The following is a 25094-nucleotide window of genomic DNA, read 5'->3' on the forward strand; positions in this document are numbered from 1 at the left end:
TGACAAGACCCAGGCTCAGCACTGAAGGAAGCCAAGTTCACTCTCAAGCAAGTGACAGGCGGTCCCTTCCCAGCAAAGCGTCCCACTCCTCTCTCCTGAAGTGCTGTCTTCCAGGAGATAGATTACTGACAACCAGGCTCGGAGATTTTTTTTTTTTTTTTGAATGCTTAACAAATTTTCAAGAATACATCAATTCTCTTAAGAAAAAAAAATCAACATGTATGTAAAAAGGGCCACTTCAAAAACAATTTCTGACCATTTATAAATATTTTCTAATTCCAACAGGGGTGTGATATTTTGAGGGCAGATTAAAAAGCATAAAAATACAGGTAAGAAAATAAAATTTAATAACATACTAGTTAATTTGGGTTGCTATTATATTATCAAGCAGCAATATTTTTGTACAATTACAGGAAGACTTGCAGAGGTTGGAAATATACTACATTCAGCAACATGGTGGGGTTGTCAGAAGGGCTACCTATTTACATTAACTCTGAGAAGCAAGTGCAAATCTTGACTTAACTGAGATCCTTCTAACACACGTGCAACACACCCTTTACCATTGGACATCCTTACTTGCTCGTTCCCTTAGAGGATCTGTATTGCCTCTTCCCATCCTGAAAATATTTCATGAGCAATTAACTCTTGGCAAAATTTCCTCCTGGCATTTGTAACAGACACAACTTTCTTGATAGCTGTCAGTTCCTAATACACTTTCTCTTGCCTGTTTATGTCTCAAGACTAATGCTTTTCTTTCTTTCCTTTGCTATTTGGTACAATTGTTTATGAAGATGCTTCCTATAATATCCAGCTAAGATGTCTTAAAAAAAGAGTTTATTTGTATGTGTATCATACATGCACATACATATATACGTACACAAGTTTGAGCCACGAGGAGGCCCTTTACAGTAACAAGGTTAGAAGACTGCTGGAAAATGCATTAGTTCTTATTCACCCTGTGGACAATGAAGCTGAGCTACTTTGCTACAATAGCAGGAAGGCACTTGGGTAAAACATTCAGATAACTGAGGAAAGGCCAAATTCCCTCATGTGCAAATATGGCTCCTAGCCAGGTCAGGTGAGAACAAATCACTCACCAAACACCCTTAACTCTTCCCCAGTGAAGTCAGTATGGCTGGAGAAAAAACTCTTTAAGTAAAGCTGCTTGTTGTCTAAGGAACATTCACTGTTAATTAGGAAGAGCTGAGCATCCGAGAAGCTCTGAGGTCGCAGTCAGCTTCTGATTGGCATTCTGTTTGTTGAAAAGGGAGTATTTGTAAACTCTGTGCTTGCGGTGGGTGGAGGAGGGGTCCCCTGTTGTTGGGTATAACAAATGCTAGGTAATAAGCAAAAGGTTACAGACAAATGGGTGCATTCTCTCTCTCCACTAGCTGTTGTTACTAGCTCCCAAGAAGGTTTAACTCTGGGTAACTAACTCACCAGCCTGGCCTTAGGAAACCCACAGTGGGCATTTAACCTCCATGATTCTCTCCTCAAAAGCCCCGAAGAAGGGAGAGATCACTCTGAGCACAGCCTTTTGAGGAGGGCTAGGAATATTTTTCAATCCGTCTTTGATTTCTGGGGAAATAGTTGAATGACTGAAAATGAACCCTCCGTTTGTCCTGGGATGTCTGTGATAAATGCAGACAGAAACACATCCGTGAGATAAACACCTGCCATAAACTCTGAGGGTGTTATTTGTAAAATCGCACTAGTAGAGGAAGACTCTTGATGAGTACCATAGTCGCTGCATGCTCAGTGGAGAGAGACAAAGAGTTGCACACAATATACAACTTGTTTGAGCAGAGCTAATTCAATCTAAGGGTAGGAGTGTGAGCGGGTGAGTTTCTAGCAGGATGGTGTGTGCGACGAGGCAGCTCATGCGGGCAGAGCTTCCGGGCCAGCGCTTTGGGGCTGAGAGGAGGTAAAAATGGGTTCAGGTCAAAATAACCGGTGAACTTGGGGCCAGCACCTGAGCTTGACTGACCCACTTTTCAAGTCTAGGGCAGAGTGGTAATTCAGCCCTTTTGCTCTCTTGTGGCAGAATCCACTTACAAAAGTACTCAGACCTACAAAGTGCCCCATTTACCAACCATTTTACTTAACAAAAATACCTGCACTTTTTTTTTTTTTTTGGTTGCTTTTAGCCCTTCTGCCATTCCTCCTCCAAATTCATTGCACATGCTTGAAATTCTTGGTCACTACTTTACGGAAAAGCGCTCTCACTCTTAAGAAGAAAGCAGGGAGCTTGAAAAGCTATTAGGTTGTAGAGATGCAGCTGATGGCGCTTCCTCACTATAGCCTTTGTTAACTTCTCCAGTCCATGGAAACATGGCGGGAGCACCTACCACATGCTGCAGGGCTGAAGGAGCAGCTGGCCGGGACAGCTAGCCCTCTAGCTGCCTCTGCCAGCTTTTTGAAGCAGGAAAAAAGTAAAGAAAAATAATGAAAATGTACAGGTGTCATAACTTAATGCCAAGAAGTCTTAACAGGTGATCGCGTAGCGGCCGGACGGTTTTGGAACGAGAGAATTCAAAACTAAAGCTAGAGCTGTGGCCCAGTGGTGGCAGGAATGGGCCTCCCTAGGGATGATGGTCCGGCTTCTCTTTTTACCAAGAAGATTTGGGGGTTCTTCAGCCTGCGAGCCAGACTCTGGGGCCACGTGGCTTTGGCTGCTTGGTTTGAGAACTCCTTTCCTTCAAAAGGTACAGGAGCTGTATCTGTGACCTGGAAAAATGAGTGCAAGGGGTGGGGTTTAATCACAGCACCCACATCCTGCTCCCCCCACCCAGCCTGACCCCCAAAGCTCCAGTCGCTCCGTGCTCAGGTGAGTTGCGGCTGTCTTGATCGGAATGGGTTTTCGGCCAGCAGGCACTTCATGTCTGGACGGAACCATTAAGGTCAACTGGAATGTTCTCTGGGATTTAAGGCAAAAATGAAAAGGAAGAGTGTGCTCTCTGGTGTTTACAGAGAGAGGTGGCGAGCTCCTTAATCGAGAGTCAGCTTTGCGCCAATACATTGTTCCGTGTGTGGGCGCCGAGCCGGGAGATGTACAGTAAAGGAAACAGAAGGTGGGGGGCTGGAAGGCTCCGGGGGTCAGATACGGAAGGTGTCTTGCTAATGGCTTCTTCTACGTCTGATTTCTGGCAGGAGGTCCTGAAAACTCCTTCCTGATAATTTCGTTGACTACAAAAGAAAAGAGAGAGAGGGTGCCGAAAACATGTTTAGATGAGCTTTCTAGAACCCAAAACAATCGCGCTATTTTTTAAAATAGTTTTTTGTTCTTTATGACAATACATTGGCCAATTTTTAACATAAGAAATTCCTTTCTAGGCCCCCTGATTTTGGTGTTGTAATCTGTGCTATAGATTTGTTGGTGAAAACTGCCCAAATGGTAACTTTCAAATCTTTGTGGAAGAAATGGAGTTGGACATAAGGGCATGTTTTAAGTAAAGTTTCTCTCCTTCTGTATTTTAATGCACTTGATGCTCTCTGGGGTATACCAAACTAATTCCGTTATTACAACATCCAGAAAATATGTATTAGATGAATAAGTCTGATAAAATACAATTCTTCCTTCCAAAATCCTATGGTTCTCAAAAGAGAGCTTCTTAAAAAGAGCCCAAGTGGGAACCCTGCAGGCAAAGAAGAACTAGCCAACAATTTAAACGTAACTTCTAATTCTTTCAGCATAACCAGGAATTTTCCCTCCACTGGTAAAAGATCAAGCTGGGAATCTTCAGAAGTGGAAAGGGTCCTTGGAGGGGCTCAGGAAAGTTCAGTCGCCCCCATCCCAGGGGTACGTGTGGAATTGCTAGCAGGGCTCCAAGGCACTCGGGACCTGGCTATCTTCTCCAGGATGGCCACTCTATCTAAGGCAGTGAGAGCTCAAATTGTTTGAATCTTGTCAAAGGGCCTCCTTCAACACTCTTGGGAAGAAAAAGTTGCAGCCAGAGTCAGCTAAACCCAAGGCAGGTGTGTGCACATCTTCACTTCTGCAGGTGGATCTTGTTGATGGGCCACAGGGGTGGTGAGGAGAGGAGAGGAGGTGGCTCCTCTGGGGGTCCCAGCAATGGCTGAGGGAGCTTCCCTCTCCTACTGCCCACCCTGAATGCATTCCACTGCCTCTTCCACCTTTTTTCGTTTTAGCCTTATCCTAAAAAAGGTACAGATTTGGCAGTGGCCAAACAGGGCTCTCCTAGGTCTAAGGTGCTTACCACTGAAAACTCTCGGCATGTCCAACACCCAAAAGGCCAGTAACAGCCAACAGCAGGTGCTTCCAGGAACCAGGCAGAGCCTGGTTCCCCTCCCAGCTCTCACCCAACTGGCCCTGTGGCTTTACCACTCTGTGCCTCAGTGTTTGCATCTGTCAAGTGGGAGTCATAACGACGTGACTCTTTCAGGCTCGGCGCAAGAATGAAAGGCATCTGGGTACCTGAAAGCTCTCAGCACAACACCTCGCGAATGGTGCTCACTGGCTGGCCAGTAATATCTGGGTGCTTCATGACAGAGTTTGTGCTGTGCCTAGCACTGTGCTTTTCCAGGCCAGAAGCCAGCCAGGCACAGCCCAGGGCTCCGCAGACGCCTGCCGAAAGTGTGTGCCAGGTGACGTGCAGGTCCCGGAGCCAGAACCCCACCTCTGCTGCCGCCTTGCTTTGTGAACCTTGCCTCGGTGACTTAACCCTGTGCCTCAGTTTCGTCGCCCGTAAAATGTGCATAAAAGTATTATCTACCTCCTAGGGTTGTTGAGGAGTTTGAATGAGATAATGCAAGGAATGAAATTACCACAGTGCCCGGCACGTGGCAGGTGCTCCTTTGCAGAGTGGCTGTTACTGCTAATGTATGTATAAGAATAGCAAACCCTTCCGGGGTGGGCAAAGGATCCATGAGTGGGATAGGAACACAGGAGATGAATTTCTGGGCCAACAGGCCCTCACTGGGCACTCCCTGTGTCTCAGGCACTGGTTCAGACTCTCGGGGTTGAGTTCTGAACCAGAAAGTGCTACAGACTGTTCAGAAGCTGAATGAAGCATGTCAGCTCCCCGTACCTCCTCCACCTCCCTGTGAACCCTGCCAAGGCCTGATAAGCGGGGGGGGGGCCTTTTTTAAGGCAGATGCAGTGAAAGCAGAACACCAAGGGGTGGTGGGGCCGGTCCAGCTCCGTGTGGAGTTTTTGAAAGCCCGGATTTTGGAGAGCTTCCTGTTTTCTCAATCTAGGAAACGAGAGGAGTCGCTCCTTAATGGAAACTTCTCACAGCCTCTGCTTCCTAAAAATAGCTGGTGGGCAGAGGAGCTGGCACTGGCACCCTCATGAAAGGGTCCTTCCCCCTCTCAGAATGAGGAGGGCTGCGGGGGGGGGGGGGGCCCGTGGAGGGGAGGGGAGGTCGGGAAGCTTTTCAAACGGGCACATGGTAGTGACTTTTCCCTCCCTTTGGAACGTTCCTGTCTTCTGAACGATCTTTTCAAGGAGAAACCATTATCCTATCTGTAAAACCAGCCAGTGCTGTGCCTTTAGACCTTCTCACACTGTCAGGCAGGGGCCCTGCAGTGAGGCCCCGATTTGAGACCTACTCGGACCTCGCTGGGTCCTCTCTGGGGAGGAACTTTCTCTTCCTGAACCTCAGAGCTTGCTCCCCTCCCGAGCAAGGAGAAGAAAGTGCCAGGGGCAGATCACTAGCTGGGTGGTGGTAACTGCCGCTGAGCCTCATTGTCTGGAAACTTGGGCTCCACTGCTCGGCCATTTCATAAGACCCACGTCCCCTGCCTGCACGAACTCCCGGGTTTGCAGCCTTGAGCACTGGGGTGGAAGGGAAAAGAGAAGGGGGCTGTCCATAATCCTTCCAAAGACTCCCCGATCGCCACCAGGACATCTCCCCCTTTGTCCATTTCTGGGGAACCTGTCCTCCTCCCCCAGAAGCCCCCTCACTGCCCCTCGGTGGTCAGAGGCCCCCACCCCCGTGCTTTTCCCTGCACTTTAAAGAGGTTCCTCACTGCATTCAAGCCTCTGCTCAGATAGTCTCCTCTGTGAGGCCCTGCCTGGCGCCCCGTCTGCAGGGGGCACCCCCAGCCCAGCCACTAGTGCCCTCGTCCCTTTCAGTTATCAGGTCCTGGCAATTCACTCTCTATTGTTCTGTGCTTGGTCTGGCCCCCTACCCCCACCCCATCCCCGTGTCCCCAGGCCTCACATTGGTGCTTTGCTACCTAGGGAGTACTCAATAACGTATTAATGAATGAGAAAGTGGAAACTTCTAGAGGGGTTAAGTAACTTCCGGTCACGCCAGCAGAGCTGGGGTTCGCCCTCCGTCTGACTCCACGGTCCCAGTGCTGAACCGCTATCCTCTGTCGTTGCCACCAACAGTTTATTCAGTCAACAAAGAGTTTGAGCAGCTGCCAATGCCTGTACCTTTCCTCCCACCCCTTCCCCAACTGGGGCCCTGTGCAGTTCTCCAAGCAGCCCCTCCACTTGCCCACATCCTAACTTCCCTTCCTGCCCCTGTTCCAACACCGCCTTTTCCAGGAAGCCTTTAGCCATTCATGCCATGCTGCTCTTACTTCTTCCAGAAGCAAGTGCTGAATTCTCAAAAAGCTTTGCCTCCTCCTCCCGTGCCAGGCTCCTGGATCACCTGCATCCCCTCCGAATCTTGCATAGTGCTCTGCACCCAGTGGGTGCTTAATACATGCATCTTAGTCACAAGGACTCTGCCAGAGGAGTGCCCTCGACTTAGGTCAACTGGTTTGTGGATACTGGAATTCCTCTGCCATCCAGTTTCCAAATAGGTCACCAATTTATTCCTTGTCTAGGGCCTTTCCTCTCCCCCAGAGAATAGGAGTCCTTCGCACTCACGGAGGACTACCTACGGGCCAGGCACTGTACTAAGTGCTGCTGTTTAATTCTCACGCCGACCCTCGTCCTGATACAGTTCTCATCCATGTTTTATAGCCGGGGATAAAGAAGAAGGCAGCTGTTTGACGTAGCAGGTAAGGAGGCTGGGCTTTGAACCTGGGCCCGTTGTATTAGCCCATATACTCTAAACCCGCATATGGGAAGGGACCTGTGCTGGGCCGCACAGCGTTCATACTTTCCCCTGCGGCCCCAGAACCCTCAGAGTCTTTTTCGTGAGGTCAGGAAAAGGCAAGGGCAGCTTGGCTGAGAGGCGGCCCGGTCTGGGCAGAGTGGTTAGGGAGCCCCTGCCTGCTGCTTTCTCAGAACAGAATTGAGGCCGGGGTGAGCCTGCCACAAGCACTGGTGACCTTTTCCACTCTTAGAGAGATGTGCTGTGGTGAAAACACGGATGACCCTGTCTATAACCTCAGGGCAATTCGTGAGCTGGTTTCTAAATTTCTAAGGCCAAAACCAGAAAGGAAAAGATAGATTCAAATATATAAAAATGATAAATAAATTTCCCTTCAAACTCCAAAAAGAAATATGATGTCATATTTTCAGCATATATGACAAAGGGCCATTTATTTATAAAGAAGACTTACAAATCCATAAGATAAATGTAACTATTCTAACACAAATGGCTGCAGATATAAAAAGAAGAGCATGTATCGGGGGTTGGCAAATTTTTCCTGTAAAGGGCCAGATAATAAATATTTTCAACTCTGGGCAATAGGACCTGTCTCAACTACTCAACTCTGCTGTTGTAGTGTGAGAGCAGCAGAGACAATATGGAAACAAATGGAATGACTGTGTTCCAATAAAACTTTATTTACAGCTTTGACTCAAGGGCTGTAGTTTGCCAGCCACTGGTTGACAAAGGAGGAGGGAAAGCAGCGTGCGCTCTCTCCCAACTTTTTGGGGATTGCAATCTGGGAAAGCCAATGCCTTTCACTAGAGTCATTCACCAAATAACTCTGGCTTGGTTTGGGGCTAGAATTCTAAAAACTGGAATTGATTTTTGCTAGCATCCTTTCAGGCCAGCTGGACCACCCTGTCTCAGGAATTTTCTGATTTGCTTGAAGGCCCAGACACCTGCATTCTGACTTCATTTTTTTCCTTTCCTGTAGGTTCTCTAATTTCAGCTTGCAGAAAGAGGGCTGTACACAGAAAACTACATAGGTATACCTGAGGAGCAATTTAATTGACCATAGCCGTTTTCCCCGTAAGTGCGGACATTGCTCTAAGCAGCAGCAGGGAGGGTGGACGGGCCCTGCCCTGCTTCTCTCCCAAGCCTCAAGTCTGTGTTGTGTCCTAAAATCTGGTTAGACCACAAGTGTGCCCACAAGAGCCTGGAGTCAGCCACAGCAGCCACGTCAGAAAGACGGCTCCTCCGTCAGGTGCGATTGGGCAGCCGCGTTCTCCAGCCCTGGTCAAGGAACCTGAGAACCACCGTGGGTGTGACACCCTCCCCCCGCCCCCCGACTCCTTTCTCTGACATTTTTGCAGGACTGGGCTGAATTCACACCAGAGCCCAGGCCTGGGTCAAGATGAGCCAGTCAGAGAGCACAAGAAATGCTCTCAGGGAAAGCTACTCCCTGGCCAGGAGAAAGTTTCAGGGTCTCAGTTCTATTTCCTGTGGGACCAGGTCTGCTTTCCTCACCCCAAACATCCACGTGTGGAAGGGGGCGAAAGGGGAGAGCTGGCCTCTGGCCTCCCCCGCTGACTTGTCTCAAAGCTGAACTGGATTTGTCATCTAAGGACAAGGCTCTCCGGGGTGATGCTTCATTTGCTAAGGGACTTTGCCAGCCTTTCATCCTCTCCCAGTCATCCTTGCATGCTCAGAGGGTGCTTGGGAACACTGGAGGGACCCGGGCAGCCTGCAGAGGCTCAGTGGACAGGACAAAAAAACACTTGATAGGACTGTGCCCAAAGCTGTGGGCGGAGCCTCAAGTTCTGTGACAGTAAATTCCCTCTGGCTCCAAGAAGATCAGAGCTGGGCAGAGGGTAGGCCGAAGCCCTGAGCCAACTCGCCAAAGTTCCCAGGCCCCGAAGGCCAGAAGCATGCCAAGTTTGAACACGGAGGGAACAAGCACGACATCTCTAAGGGACTTATGCTCTCACCACTGATACCCAGTGGGTGCTCAGTCCGTGTTCCCTGGTATGACTATTGCCTCGCAACTGTTGACAGTCTCTGACGGTCACTGGTGGGGGATGTGTCAGCACATCTCAGCCAGCCCTGCCCTCAGGGAAATGGGGTTCTGGGATGTCAGCTCCGCTGTGGGTGCTGATGGGCATGCCCTTGGTGTTTATTTTTGGGAGGCTTTCAGAGTAGGCCATCAGAGTGAGGCTACACAGGCCTTCTGGGTCTAGCCCGTGATGTCATGACCCCACTGCCACTCACAGAGAGGGACCATTCAAAAGCCAAGGTCCAGCAAGCTGGGAGGATGCAGAGGCAGCACATAACCCGCGCAGGTAGTGGCTGGCACCTGGCGAGCGCACCCCGTGTGCTGGGCACGCTGCGTTTATGAACTTATCCTCCCAAAATGGGGGGAGGCAATATCGTCTAAGATGCTGAGGCACAGAATGGTAAAGTCACTTCCTCAGTGTCCCACATGAACTTCAGACCTAAAGAACCTCCTGAAATTTGCATTTTAAAACCTAGCGTAGATATCAGACTGCAGGGTGGAAGCCCCGCGTACCCAAAGCCAATGGAGGCAGACCTACTGGTGGAAGGTGGTCAAGGGGCTCAGGAGGCACTCCCAGTTAGGGAGAAAGCACAGAGAAGGAAGCCCCGGGAGGAGTGAGGGCTTCGAGTTGACGGGATGGAGATCCGAAGTTACCAAAGTGGGGGAAACCCGCCAAGCAGCTTCCGAGAGCTTCTGACCTGCCTGTCCACTGAATTCTTCCCCAGATCAGACTGCCCCTCTGTTGGTGGAGAGCCTTACTTAGACGAATACACAAAGCAAAGGCTACAGAACCAAGGAGGAGCCCGTCCAGGCTGGGAGCAGAGCGTTCAAGTGCTGGCTCGAGGCACGTGGCATTGCTACACTTTTCCACACAGGACAGGTCCTGGAATGGGGGAGGAGCCCTTGCGAGAGCACACAAAGCCCCAGGGCCTCATCCCCTCTGCTGCCAGCCCCAGCCTTGGGCCCCAGGCTCACAGGGGGTGAGACTCAGAGTTGTCCCCCAGTGTGTCCACTTCAGGAGTGGTGGGTCCAGCCCTTAAGGGCAGGAAATCGTAGCTGTGAAGATGGTTGGCAAACGAGAAGAAAGGCCCTTTAGCTCATAAAGTTTTCTTTTCTCTAAAAACTTCAAGTTAGGGAAACACACAGCTGGAAAACAAAAGGAGAGGCAGAAAATATCGATTACCTTTAACTTTGATTTCTTGGATCAAATATCACAGTCATTCTGTTTCATAATATGTTTTGTATCCAGCTAAGGTGTGTGTCTATCAGCTCTGAAAAAGATGTGCAAAACCATTTTTGAGAAGAAAAAAAATCACCTTTGATCTCTATTATGCTTCCAACTCATGCCAATATCATGCGTCTGATGGGTAGCTTTTTAACTGACAGCCACTCAGAACCCAGGATAGAACTTAACCCCCTGGCTGTAACTTAAGCCCAAATTTTGTATTATTTTAACATTTTTGCCAGAATTGACTAAACACCAGGGTAATAATTGCTAAGAGGTGGGACTTTGTTTGTACAAAGAAATGGAAACCTATGGGATCAAGGTGTATCAGCAGGATTGTGTTTTTTAAGCTAGACAAAACAGCCCTGCTGCTGGTAGATCATGGCCAACTAAAAAGTCAAAATTAAAAAGCTGGCTCCTGATGCAGTCAAAAGCAAATCAGAATGTCATTTAGGAATCTGCTGCAATGTAATCCCTCTTCAGGCTTCTATACTAAATTCGGCTCCAGTTTCCTTTGTAATAGTGATATAACTTCAGCGGTCATGCAAATTCATAATACTGAACAGTTTCTTCCTGTTTTGTTTTGTTGACAATGCAAAAAAAAAAAAAAAAAGGTTACTATTTTTATAACCCTGCCTAATCAGAGCAATGAAGATACTTTTTAAATATTGAAATGTTAATAATTTCATAAGCCTCCCCATTATATTTTCTCTTCAATTTTAAACAATAACAATAAAATCCCCTACTTTCCCAATCCTTTTTGAACGGCCTCCTCACAAACCCAGAGTCCATTCTTTCTTTCTGTTTTTTTACCAGGAGGTCCCGGGGATCAAACCCAGGGCCTCCATATGGTAATGGGAGCTCAATTGCTTGAGCCATAGCTGCTTCCCCCCAGAGTCCATTCTGAATGTCTAATTTAGATATATTTTCTGGGGTTAGTTCCTTACAGTAAGTATTGGATGCAGCATCATTAACATGTTAGGTAAAGCAGGATGCTCTTTCAAGGAGAGGCAGGACCTTCCTGAAACCACATCTCAAGGCAGAGACCACTCAATAAAGAATTCCCAAATGGCAGGCTTCAACAAGGCTCAGGGCCTGGTGATGGGCTGCTGTGCGCTGGGACAGAATAACGCCCCCCTCTCCTTAGCAGCTTCTGGACACACAGCATGGGCATTTTAGGCCATCTCCCGAAGCAGAGCTGCTCTCTAAAATTCCAGGCAATGTGGCCCTAAAGCAGCTCCCTTACCATATTTCCCCGTCTCTACTACAAATTGGCTTGTCCCAAACTCAAGAGAAGGGGACGTCGTCAGATAATTCACTCAGGACCTTAAAATACAGCCTGTGTCATACAATAGACGAATGAATATTTTCCACCTGGTCCTTTCCCTTGAACTTCAGACTTCAGATAGCCAGCTGCCTACGGGGCATCTCAAACTGAACAAGGTCAAAATGAAGCTCCTGATCCTCACTCCCGCCCCCACCCCACCCCACTGTTTCCCATTATAGCAAATGCAAATTCCCTTTCTCTGGTTATTCAGGCCAGCCTTGATGGCCCACATCCCATCCATAGGCAAATATCCTCAAAACATATCTAGACACTAACCACCTCTGCTGCCACCACCCTGGTCCCCTGCCTCTGTGCAGAGCCTCCGAAAGCTCCACCCAACAGCAGGGCAATCCTGTTGGAACTCAGGTTAGAGCAGGGCACCCATTTCGCTCGGTTATGACAGTGGCCTGAGGGCCCTGCACCACAGGGTCCCCTTGGCCCTCCTGAAGTCACCCCATCCCCCGCCATCTCTGGAGGGAGCCACTCGCCACTCGCCACCCCCACGTTTTCCTTTCCAACATTGTTTCCCCCACCCACTTTATTCTTCTCTTTAGCACTTGCACTACCACCAAAACTTCACAAATTTTTTATCATTTGGTTTTTTCTGAACTCCTCCCTCTTCTAAAATGTAAGCACCATGAAAGATCGGGGATCCTTGCTGATTTTATCTGTTGCTGACGTCCCAGCAGCAGGACAAGCAGACACATCATGGGGGTACTCCTATTTCTATCCAGTGGATCCTCTCCAGCCCTGAGCCCAGACCTAGAGGTAAAGCAGTCCAGAAGACTTGGTTGGGGGAATGGGGCTCCCAGCACTTGAACTGGGGGAGAGACTCACCCAGAGCCAAGGACAAAGACCTCGCTTCTCGCTTGGGGCTTGGGGTCAATGTCACGCAGATGCTTGTCTGTCATTTCTCCACCCAAGCAAGCTTACAACGGTCAACAGTGACTTCGTGCCAGGCATATTTCAGGGGCTTTCCATAAGGCAAGGCTCATTTTCATTCGCCCAGCAAGGTGGAGGCGGTCAACAGTCTCCCAAGTCATGCAGGAGCAGGACCAGAGGGAGATTCTGAACACCCCCGTCTCTTTGAACCCCAAGTTTCTACTCTAATGCCATCATAGAACACCTACCGTGGACCACACCTCACAAGCATTGGCTCATTTGACCCCAGAGCAGGTACTGTTATCTCTCCCACCTTACAGAAGAAGAGACCCAGGTTCAGAGAGGTCAAACAACTTGTTCAAGGTCACTCAGCTGGTGAGAGGTGGAGCTGGGATTTGAATCAACATCTGACTTCAAAGGCAGCATGCTCCACTGCCACCTGCCTGGGTCTTAAAAGGGGTTAAAGTCAAGGCTCCCATCTGAAGGCAAAAGTACGAAAGGCAAGATTTGAATATCCGTGGGGTGATTTGAAGCATTACAAGAATCTGCATGTCTTGAAAACTATCCATCATCCTATACCAAAAGCCAGGGAAGGTTCTATGTGACATCTGTCAGACTCCTGAAAATAAAACAGGTCCAAGTGCTCTAAGGGCCACCACATTTTCACATTCTTCACATCCACCTGTTTAAACAGCACTGTGTATGGATCAGGTGCCAGGCCCAAATCCAAGGTCATACCCTTGGAGTAGCAATTTGAATCCAGGTACAACCCCGTACCACGAATGGGGGCTTTTGGAGTGTCGGTGTCACTGCAGGGTGCGTGGTGGAGGCTCAGGGAGGGGCACTTGCTCTCTCCCAGGGGGCCCAAAGCACTTGCTTGCTCCCCGCTGTCCTCCTTGAGAGAGTTCAGAGGATTAAAGAGTCAAACTGATTGGTTTGTCTACGGCAACTGGAGGTGCAGTTTCCTGTTTAGTCAAAAGTTTCACTCTCTGTTTCCTGGCGGGAGAGAGAGACGGAGGAACCAGAGGGAGGCCTGCTCCCATTCAGAGCCCTAAAACTCAACTTGAGACCACCACCACCACCTCTCCTTGCATGTGGTGCTCACACTGCCTTATTTAAGCCTCACAGCTGTCCCTGGGGCATGGCGGCGCAATTCCCATTTCTCAGGCCAAGCTACTGAGGCAGAGAAAGAGGGCATGACTTGCCCGGGCCCAACCCCCGGCACTGGGCAGGGAGAGCTGTGTCCCCAGCAACCCGGGGCTCTTGTCTTAGGCCAGGGCTTCCCAAACTCAGAAGATGATCAGAATGCCTTGAGAGCTTTGCTAAAATGCAGATGACCAGGTCTGGTGTCAAGCCTCCATAGAGCAGCACCATCTAACAGAACTTCCTGTGATGATGATGGAAATGTCCTGGACCTGCTGCCAGCCAAAATTAATTTTAATTCATTTAAATTTGAATCACCACAAATGGCTAGTGTGTCAGAAAGCACAGCTGTAGAAGCCAAATCTCTAAGACTTTGTGTGGAGGTCTGTTGGCTGCTCCATCCCCAGTCCCCTTATTTCTGGTAAATCTTTTGGAAATCTCCTTTGTTTATTCCCAGAGGAGGAGCAAATGATCCAAGCCTAAGCCATCAGCAGATCCCATGCCCCTTGGCCAATATCATACTTTCTGGGACTCTTGTGTCCATCTTTTCCTTGAGGTTTGTGCCATCTTCGGCCCAGAGGAAGAAAACCTATCTAAGACAAATCTAATTTGTAGGAGAGAAGAGCCAAGACACATAAGGAACAAAGATGATTTGATGATGTCATTTGAGTCCCTGAATCCTGCTGTGCCTGAAAGCAGCTAACTCAGCTTTTTGCTGTCCTTTGAGCAAATAAAGTCTTCTTTGATATAAGCCAGTGTGGGTTTCATTTTCTGTCCCGTTTTAGTCTACAGGTTCTAACTGATGCCATGGGACAGCCTAAGAAGGGGAAGGGGCAGGCAGTATTGCCAAATAAGAGTGAAAACCCCAATCGTAGTTGGTTTTGTTTCCCCCTGGGCTAAAAGCATCACTACCTCCATCTAAGCTCAGTTCTGTTTTCTCCTTGTCCATTCTTTTGTGCCTTTATCCATTCATTTACAGGTCACCGTGTGCCTGACCTGTGCCAGGGACCAGTGGAGAACAACCCAGACTATGGCCTCATAGAGTTCGCATGAAACAAATCACCCCAATAACTACAAAATTACAATCCTGGTAGGTGCGGGGAATGAAACCTTCAAGGGGTTGGGAGAACATCTAACAGGCAGTTCCGAAAGAGCTCCCAGGGGCATGGCCCACAGGCGAACCACTGGGACTCTGCCCTTAGAGGAGGCCCTTCTACTCTAGAAGGGCTCTTCCCACATTTCCCAATTGTTCTAAAACCAAAACATACAAAGAAATGGTTTTAAAAGACTCATAACTGTTTACCAAAATGAAGAAGCTGCTACTCTGCCCACCATACCTTGTATTCGTAAGACTCTTGTTTTAGGTCTGGGTAAAAAAAGCTGCTCAGTGACCAGCTCTCCCCCGCCACACACACATACACTATTGCTCTGAGGACAGTATTTTTAGAGTATTAATGACAGCATCAGCTTGAGGATGTGCTGATTGGCATCAGTCACCTCCGCACTGTGGTCGCCTCTGTAGCCAACAAGGCAGCCTACAAGTCATCCGTGCATGTGGCCCCGCAGTCATTCTCATCAGAAGCCCTTGGAGCCAGGGCACTCGGTAAGTACACGCGTGGACGTCTTTCGGCCTCCTCACTGAGTCTATTTCCTCAGCTGCAAAATAGGGATTAAAAACATCTGCTTTGCAAGGTTGCTCTGTAGATGAAATGAGATGACAGCCCTGGTTCGCTGACATGTGTCTCTTAATTATACAATTTGGTCCCCTAAAGAAGAAGGATGGGAGAGTGAGAGACAAAGATGTGGACGGGAACAGACCAGCCTAAAGTACGATTCTCTTTCCTAGACATTTAAGCAGGAAGAAAATCCCACTGATCAGTGTGGATGTTCTGGTCCATTGTTAGCAGTATCAGGAGGGACATTAAGAGAGAAAGCAGAATTGCGATTAATTATATGCTGCTAGGTGTCTCCTACAACACACAGAAAGAGGCCTCTGGTCCTAGAATCACTGCTCCATTTTGTGACTTTTCAAGAGACTGTAGCTGAAGACATTTTCAGCGATGTTACATTTTTACAACGCTAGGCATAAATTGATGAATCATCCCTCTGGCCCTCTGGATCTGCTGATAATTCAGGATGTGGGTTGCAAGTAACTCATTGACGAGCTTAATTACCCTGATAATTACCATGAAAGAACAAGGATCCACAAACAGCCTCTTATAGACAAAAACACAGACCTAAGAATGTCACCTTAACAAATTATACCACTAGCTTTCCAGACTTCTGAGACATGCATATTTACATGGGATAAGTTGGTGGAGAAGACCTATGAGCATCTGTGTCTCGGAGCTGTGGGAATTTACAGGAGAGTTTTACAACGAAAACGACGACGCTCCCACTGATGTTGGACATACTACCATCTTCTTCATCCTTCGCTTTTTCCAATCTAGGGAGAAACATTCACAACTTTCTCTAAGCTAAGCGCCCCTCACAAGGAAGGACTCATCAGTCAGACCTGAGCTAAATCCCTCAGCCCAGTCCCATTCTCCAGTTCAGCAGACTTTCTTCTGATTACATGCAGCTAAGCGACACTTCCCCTATCAAGCAACCACACAGCTTCTAAGGTAGTGACCACAGGCAGGAACACATTCTAAACAAACCATGGTTTGCTTCCTTGTCATTCTGCCGTTTCATCATGGCCCTGACCCCAAACGTCCGCTAAGAGGCAAGAATCAGTCACATGGCAAACATTGCAAAATAACTTAATTGCTTTCCTTGTTCTTTTTTTTTTTTTAACAAAATGAAACAGAAGCAAAAGAAAAGCACTTGTTCCTACATCCAGTTGAGATCCAGGAAAGAAACAGCAATCCAAACCCACAAATCAGCCTGTGACCACAAATGAGATGATAAAATAAATACCTAATTGTTTGGGAAGCCCTCGCTCTCTCTGAGGGTTGGAGGGATTAGCCAAACATTTCTTTTAAGATGTTTGACTTTGTTAATCCTTTCTTATCCATAAGAGGCGGAATGGAGTCCCAAGAAGGGGAAGTCAGGCACCCCAGGTGGATGAGCAGGTGGGAACTCGGAGCAGGAAGAAACGCTTCCGTCTGCAACCGCCTTCACCACGTGGCAGCATCGCACTAAAAGTCCTCCTCACCTCTCAGAGGCGCGCCGAGCCCCTGGACGTGGCTCACGAGGTCCTTCCCCTCTAAAGCCAGCACTGCAGCTGCTGCTTGATGAGGACTCCCTGGAAATTTACTGACGCTTTCAGACCAGTCATAAACTCTCCTTCCGGATCACCCTGCGTCCTCCCAGGGCGGCTCACAGCATTAGCCTCCACTGCCGAAAGGGCTCGCACATCCGTGGGGGACTTCCAAAGCCTCGCCTTGGCCTCAGGGGCTGGCAGTTTGCATTCCTGGTCACTTCACCCTCCCCTTCCACGTCTCCTCCGGATCTGTCCTATATTTGAAGTCTTGAATTTCCTCCAAAAGATTTCACCCTGCCTGCCTCCCCTAGAGCTCCTTAGCCCTCTTTGGTATGGGAATGATGGATTGTGGACTGGCTTCCCAGGAGCAGAGGGCCACCCCCACTTGCCCACCAACAGCCCCTTGCAGAAGGTCGGGGAAAGGGCACATGCTGAGTGGCCATGGGGTGGGTGACAGCAAGAGGAAACCGGGGAGCCCCCTGGCCACCAGCCCACAGGTGCCAGGCCCCAGACGAGAGAGGCTGCCAGCTGCCTAGAAAGAAGTTTCCCAGCTCAGAGCAGGGAGGAGACGCCGTCCAAGCCAGATCCACAGGCTGGAACCTCCCGCTTCTCTCTCTCAAGTCAAGGCTGCCCAGGGTGGCCGGCAAGGGGTCATGCCCACGGACGCTAAGGCGCTTCTGCTGTCCCAGCACATGCCCACAGAGCCTTCACTCCTGACTTGTCCCTTTCAGCAAACCTTTCACCGGGACAGTCCCTGAAGCACTGTTTCTCCAAAGCACATTGTCCCCTGACATCTCAGCTCATGCTCAGAAGGCAGACGTCTGTCGGCAAAACTATCAAGGTTAAGTGCCTTGCCCAAGGTCACACAGCTGCTCAAGGGGCAGGATGTGAATGAGGAGCTGCGGCCGCAGCCTCCACACATTTGCAGAGGCCGCCCCCGCGGCCGAGAGGCCCCTTCTCCCTCTGTGCCTCCCAAGGCCACCTCTCTGCCCACATCAGCCTGGCTCCTCCAGGCAACAAGCCCCGCTCGCGCGCAGCTTTCTCTCAAATGCAGCCTTTAGGTGTCAGGGAAGGCCATAAATCTTGGAAGGTGAAGGCCTTAAGCCTCCCAGTACGGGCAGGAGTCCCCACCCCAGGGCCGGAGGCACCGGGACGCGCGCTGGTGAGGAGCCAGCCTGTGCAGGCCCGAATCCCGGCCCCGCTGCGTCTCACTGCAGGACTTGACGCGAGCCCCAGAGCTCTCTGCACCTCCGCTCCCTCCTCCACTAAAGGGGGGGCGATAACCGCGACTGGAGACCATTAATAAACGAATCCACAGATACAAAGCACCCGGCACCCACTAAGCACCCCACACAGACTCATGGAGGGAACACGAGCCAATCACTTCACTCCTTTGGGCCTCAGTTTCCCCAACTATAAAACGGGAGCAACCATATGTACCCCAGAACGGTGTTGGGAGACAAAAGCACTTGGCGCAGTGCCTAACTAACACACTTACGCTTCCGGCTGTCCCTCCTCTCACCACTGGCGCGCCCTAGCCCACCACACGGAGACCACTAGGCCAACGTAAGCTGAACTGATTTGACAGCCAGTCCACTCTTCCACCAGAGCACTTTCACTGTGGGTGCTACTTCTGCATTTTCAGAGTGGGTGGCGCTGAGGTCAGCGTGCTCTAGAGATGCGCTTTCACACCCTGCGAAGGGGGCCCCTCCCAGCCGGCCCCGCATGCAAGGACCGTGCTGGGGCTGCAAAAACGCGACCCGGCGCTCTGACTCGCCCACATCTTGCAGGCTGGGGGCCTCCGGAAGCCAGCCCAGGCAGCAGGCTGTGCCTCACCCAGGCGCCTTACAAGCGAGGCCCCGGTGCTTATGAGCAAAACGCCGAGGCGCGTCCCGAGTGGCCCTCGCCTCTCGGGATGAGTAAACGTGGCCGTTCTGAGGCTTCGGTTTCCAGGAAGAGGAAAGGAGCTGGTTGGGAGGGGAGCATGCTGTTGGCAGATGAGGGGGCAGGGCGCCTTGCAGCCAGGAAGGCGCCAAACTCCAAGGGGGCGGGAGGAGGCCCCCTGCCCTGAAGCGGCCTCCAGGTACCTACCTTCCTACCTTCCTCCTGCTGTGAGGAAGCAATGTGAGACCAGCCCCAGCCCCCCCCCCCCCCCCCCCCCCCCCCCCGCTCAGCTTGATCCCAAATGTCCTCCTCGCCTCCGTCCTCCCCAAGCCCTCCTCCACCCGGAGGATTCATGCGGCCTTTTAGCTCCCCAATCCGCAGCTCCGTCAAGGGGTGGGGGAGACGGCTGTTCCGCAGGACCTGGTCAGCAGAGGCCACGCGGGAAGACCAGAAGCAGGAGCAACCTCTAGGGGGCACCGGCAATGCAGGCCCCACACGAGGTGCTGTCACATTATCTGCCCCACAAACAGATCTGCTGACGCGTGCAGGCTCAGAGAGGCTTAGATTAAGATGGAGCAGAAGGGACCCCACAGTTGTGTGATGCAGGGCAAGCCTTTCGGGAGCACATGGCAACCTTGGGGGCAGGCCTAGCTCGGTTCAGACCACAGGACCGTGTGTCTGGAAACCCATGACATTTTAATGTCAACCCCGCCCTGGATGGTAAAAGCCCCGTAAGGGCAGGGATGTCATCCCTCTTGTTCACTGCTGTGTCCCCAGCACTTTTGACAGAGCCGGGCAATAGTAGATGCTCAATAGAATTTTCAAGGAGGTACTCTCCGGTTGGTTGGTCTTACCCAGGTCAGCTAACAGAGAGGTGAAGATGGTCAACCACCACCCCAGGGAACCGAGAGTGCCTACAACTGCAAGCAGAAGAACTGCATCCATCAACCATGTGGGATCTAAGTCCCCTCTCGATATAGAGGTGGAGTGGACATCACAATCCCAGGGTCCACAGGATAGAGGAATAAAATATGAATTACAGTGTACTTACTGGTATGTACTGTAGAACTATTGTGACTAGTAATGGAAGAAATTGTAGCATTGATGTGGAGAAAGTGGCCACAGTAGTTGCTGAGGGCAGGGAGAGGGAAGAAGAGATGTGATGTGGGGGCACCTTCGGGACTTGGAGTTGTCCTAAATGATATCGCAGGGACAGATGCTGGACATTATATATCCTGCCATAACCAACTGAATGGACTGGGGAAAAGTGTGAATTGCAATGTAAACTATAATCCATGCAGAGCAGCAGTGCTCCAAAATGTATTCACCAAATACAACGAATGTGGCACAATGATGAAAGGGGCTGTTGATGTGGGAGGAGTGGGTGGGGGGGATGTGGGGTATATGGGAACCTCATTTTTATAATGTAACATTTTTTGTGATCTATGTATCTTTAAAAAAAATACAATTACAAATTATCTTTTCGAGGAGGGATGACTGAGTGAATGAATGAAGCGCAAACCCCTCCTTGACTGGATAGATCCCGAGTTCTAACCGGCCTGAAATCCTAGTGGGAAGCTTGTCAGCCAAGGGGCCAGGGGCTGGCGTGGCAGAATGAGAGCTATGTGCAGGGCAAGAGGTCTTCCCGTGGCAGTGTCCTCCCCTTTGGCCCTTTCAGTGAGTGTCTTGGTCAACCTGGATCCTGGTCCCTTAGGCCAGAATCAGGAGGATGGGCCAAATTGACAGGGCTAGACTGGGGAGAGTCGGACAAAGAAGAAAGCACCTGCCAGCACAGCCTGCTGCCACGACCCAGCACTTTTCTCCTTCCCTCCATTCGAAACCCACCAGCCTCCCTCACTACTCCCTACACCTGCTGCGCACGCTCTCACCGCAGGGCCTTGGCACAGGCTGTTCCCTCTGCCTAGGAGGCTCTCATTTTAGAGATCTGCCAGGCTTTCCCGTTCAGCTCTCTGCTCAAATGTCACCTCCTCTGAGACACTTCCCTTTACTGGCAGAGCAGCTTCCCCTCCATCCTCCCTCTCTATGTCCCTATGCTGCTTGGTCTTTTCTCACACCACTTAGCACTATCCGAGTTTATCATTTACATTTGCTTGACCACTGCCTTGCTCACAGAGAGTGAGGTCTAGGAGGGCAGGAACTTTGTGCAAAATGTCCAGCCGTGAACAATAAGTAGCTGTTGCATGAATGAATCATTAAGTGAGAAAACAAGCAAATGAATATAAACTATTGCTTCTGCGTATTGGCCACCCAGTGCTGACTTCACCGTGGCAAAAGGTGGAGTATTGTGATGCTCGTCTCCGCAGAACAGATTGCAGGAGGAAACTGAGCACCACACTCCTCGGTCATAAGACCATGCGGTCCTTTCACGCTGCACATCTGCCTGACATACCATCTCCCCGAGCCCATCTCTGACTTGTGACACCCTGTCCATCCCTCGAGCCAGCTCTAAGGTCCCACAAGGCCCGCATTCCCAGAGTGCTGGGCATCTGGCGAGCAGCAGAGCCGCGTTGCAAATGGAGTTAGGACCAGAACGGTGGACTCCGGGAGCCTAGACCTCCAACTCCCATTCAGTCCAACTTGGAGGAGGAACGACTGTTTCTCCACTTGTGAAAGGGCTCTATCCTGAGCCCTTTTCATATGCCAGCTGGGACGAGGCTAGAAATTGCCCATGAAAAGACCTTAGCGGGAAGCAAGTTTTAAGAGCTGCACATGCTCAGGAAACCCGGGATGCTTAGAGGTGGGAGACTCGGTCTTAACAGCTAAATTGCTCCATCATCGCAACCCCTAGCCTCTGTCTGCTGAGGCTGTCAAGCCACGGGGCTGAGGTGGAGAAGTGCTGGGGGGCCACTGAGAGCTCTGCGAGGTGCACCCCAGCCCACACAGCAGGGCCTCCGGCCCCCATAGGAGGTGGCTCTTTCTTTACTCCTGCCATAAAGGGCAGCCTTGAGCAACTTTGGGAAAACCCCGTCACATCTCAACACTGTACAAATATCCATCTTTTCCAAATTGAGCTAAAGTCGATCAAAATATTCGGTACAATTCCTGTGGCACCTGAGAAGCTGACAAGCTCACCCTAACACAAGTACAGAAAAGCCAAAGGACGAGGGCAGCCAAGATGCTTGTGAAGATCGAGCAGGGGTGACTGACACACCAAAAGCAAGAACTCCTACAAGGTATTATAATGAAGACAATGTGTGTAATTCATGGTGTAATTAAGACATGCCAGGGACAGACAAGACAGACTGATGGGACACAACCAAGAGCTCAGGAAGAGGCCCACACTTACATGGAAATGAGATTTATGGCATCGACGGGTTACAGGTCCATGGGGAAAGGATGACTGTCTCATAAATGTTCTGGGACAACTAGTTATCCATGTGGAAAACAATGAAATCGGAGCCTTTTTTCGTATTGGACACAGAACTCAATTCCAGGTGGACTGCAAACTTAATGTGAAAGATAAAACTTTCTTTTGTGTTTGAAGACGATATAAGAGAATGTCTTTATGACAATATAAGAGAAAGATTTCCTAACCACTACTTCAGACGTTAGCACACATCAGGAGTACCTGCAAGGATCACCGCGTCTCATCCGCAGACTTTCCCATTCAGGAGGTCTGGGAGGCAGCCCGAGAATTTGCATTTCTAACAAAGTCCCTATTGACTTTGGAGCTGCGAATCCCATGACACATTCTGGGTACTGCCATCCTAAACCACATGCAAAAAGTTCAAACATTTCAGAATATAAATTTAACCATGGAAAAAGATTCTATTCATCAAAAGATACAGTTCGCATACATCAACTAAGCAAAGAAATCTAATAGACTGATATCAAGCATTATGAGGATGTAAAGCAATGCCATTATTTATATGCTGCTGATGGGAGTGTAAACTGGTACAGCCACTTTGGAAGACAATATGGTATTGTCTAGCAGGCTGGGTGTATGTCATGTTACTAAGCAACTCCACCCCTGCAGGTAACAACTGCCCTGCATATGTGCAGCAGGAGACAGACAAGAGCACTATCTGGACAGCACTGTCTGAAGCAGCAAAGGAAAAATAACACCATGAAAAAAACAAATGCCCATCAACAGCAGAATGGATAAATAAGGTCTACAATGGAATACTACACAGCAGAGAAAAGGAATGAATTACAGCTACACCAAAGACTACCAATGACTCTCAAGGACATAATGTTGAAAGGAAAAGCATGTGGCAGAAAACTACTTACAGAATAACTCCATTTACAAAAAATTCACAAGCATGCAAAACTAAACACTTTATTGTTTAGGAAATCAAAAGTGATAAAACCATAAAGAAAGGAAATGACAAACAAAGTTCAGGACAGTGGTTACTCTAAGATGGGAATGAAGTGGTTACACTCAAAATTCAGGCACCAAGCATCAGAACTGTAAACATCCCCAAGAGTGACAACCAGCCCCCACGTGTCTCCAGGTGAAGGAACCTGCCACCACTCAGGAGGCAGTCTGCCAAAGAACCGAACCTGAATCTGATCAAGCCATTAGATCCGTATCAATTTATAGGAAATAATGAGGACAGAGGAACATTAGATGATACCATGGAGCTGCAATCGGCAAAACCCAGATGATGGAAAGCTCTACAGGCCAAACCACCTGGGTTCTTCAACACAATGATTACAAAGAGAAAAGAAAGGTGAAGTGGGTGCAAACAGAAGAAAGGAATATAAAAGACATTTCAAACAATCTTCCTATGTGGCCCTTCCTTGGATCCTGATTCAAACAAACTGTAAATGAAAAGGAATAGAGCATTTATTAAGTGATTGAAAAGTTAAACATTGAATTTTCATGATATTAAAAAAGTATTCATTTTCACCTGTGATGATGGTACCAGGTAAAAGTGTTTAGTTTACAAAGGTTTACAAACCTTTTAGTGAAACATAACAAAGGTTTGCGGATGAAAATTTTAAAAACAGCAGAAGAGCTCAAAGGTTTTTCTTTAAACTTGGGGGTAAGTGCATTCATTTGTAGTGCTATTTCTTTGTACACTACATTTATTTAATAAAAATGAGTTAGTATGTAGTAAAGTCAGGAAGGAAGGGAGGGAGGGAAGGAGAAAGGATTGGAAGGAGAAAGGGAGGAAAGAAGGGAGGGGGAGGGAGTGAGGAAAGTGAAGTGAAGGGGTGGGGAGGGAAGGAAGGAAAGGAGTGGGAAAAGGAACAGGAGAAGGAAGAGGGAAGACAAAAGGAGATCACGTTTGTGACATTGTAAGAACTAGCCTGTGGAAACAACAGTAAATGGCTGGACCCCCTGCTGAATGGTCGGGGGTATTCTAAAGTACTTGGGACAGCAGAATGTCACCTCCTCTCAGAGGCCCTTCCATGATGACCTTGTCTACAGTCTTCTCTCTCTAAGCTCCCTGTTTCTTTTCTTCAGAGCATGTCTCATCATCTGAAATATATCCCTTTGTTGTGTTTATTATTCCTTTTTCTATCAGACTAAAGCTTCATCCAGCAGGAACCTCACTTAATCCAGCTAGCACCTAATAATCTACCTGGCTGGTAGATTGATAGCAGGTGTCAATAAATGATGGTGGTGGTGGTGGTGGTGAAGATGGTGGTGATGATGGTGGTGGTGGTGGTGATGATAATGGTGGTGGGGGGTATGGGGATGGTGATCATGGTGTTGTTGGTGGTAGTGATGGCAGTGATGATGGTGGTGATGGTGGTGGTAGCGATGGTGCTGGTGGTGATGGTGGTGATGGTAGTGATGATAGTGGTGGGGGCGGGGTGGGGTGTGGGGATCATGGTGGTGGTGGGAGTGATGGTGGTGGGGGTGATGGTAGTGGGGGGGGACAGCAGCTGTTATTGAACTTCTCTACCTAGACTATGTACCAGGTCCTGATCTGCCTGTATTAACCCATTCGATGCTCACAATAACCTAGGACATAGATGCTATTACTACGATTTCCATTTTGCAATTAAATAAACCCCTGAAGGGATTTTCTTAGAGTTACATAGCTAGTAGGTGGACAAGGCCAGGATTTAAACCCTGATTCCAGGACACCCTACCATGTGCTCTTGCTTTACCAATAAATGTTTGTTTAAGGGTAATGACAGAAGCTTTTTGTTCAAGCCAAAAATGATCTGTGTTAATTACTCAAGTCCAAGGAGGGCCTGACTTGGAAAACTTATTTCTCCTACCCATACTAGCTCCTGGGATGTTTCTTTGCAGATGCAGACACATACACACATACGTGATATCTATAAGTACACACAGCCAAATTACAAACCATGATCCAAGTTACTATTATAAATCAATGTTCTTTGACTTGTTTTCTGTCTGGCACATAGTACATAGT

The 25094-nt window shown here is 49.1% G+C and overlaps 1 protein-coding gene across 1 annotated transcript in view; it reads right to left on the reverse strand.

Moving 5' to 3' along the window:
* Positions 1–324: 324 nt before the first annotated feature.
* NFATC2 (nuclear factor of activated T cells 2) overlaps positions 325–25094 on the reverse strand; it is a 145440-nt gene continuing 120670 nt past the window's right edge. Inside the window, 2 exon segments of the mRNA XM_071211790.1 lie at positions 325–3186; positions 10253–10340. Coding sequence (XP_071067891.1) covers positions 10297–10340 — 44 coding nt within the window. The 3' untranslated portion in view covers positions 325–3186; positions 10253–10296.

This window comes from Dasypus novemcinctus, chromosome 24 (assembly GCF_030445035.2).
Source record: "Dasypus novemcinctus isolate mDasNov1 chromosome 24, mDasNov1.1.hap2, whole genome shotgun sequence".
Taxonomy (NCBI): Eukaryota; Metazoa; Chordata; class Mammalia; order Cingulata; family Dasypodidae; genus Dasypus; species Dasypus novemcinctus.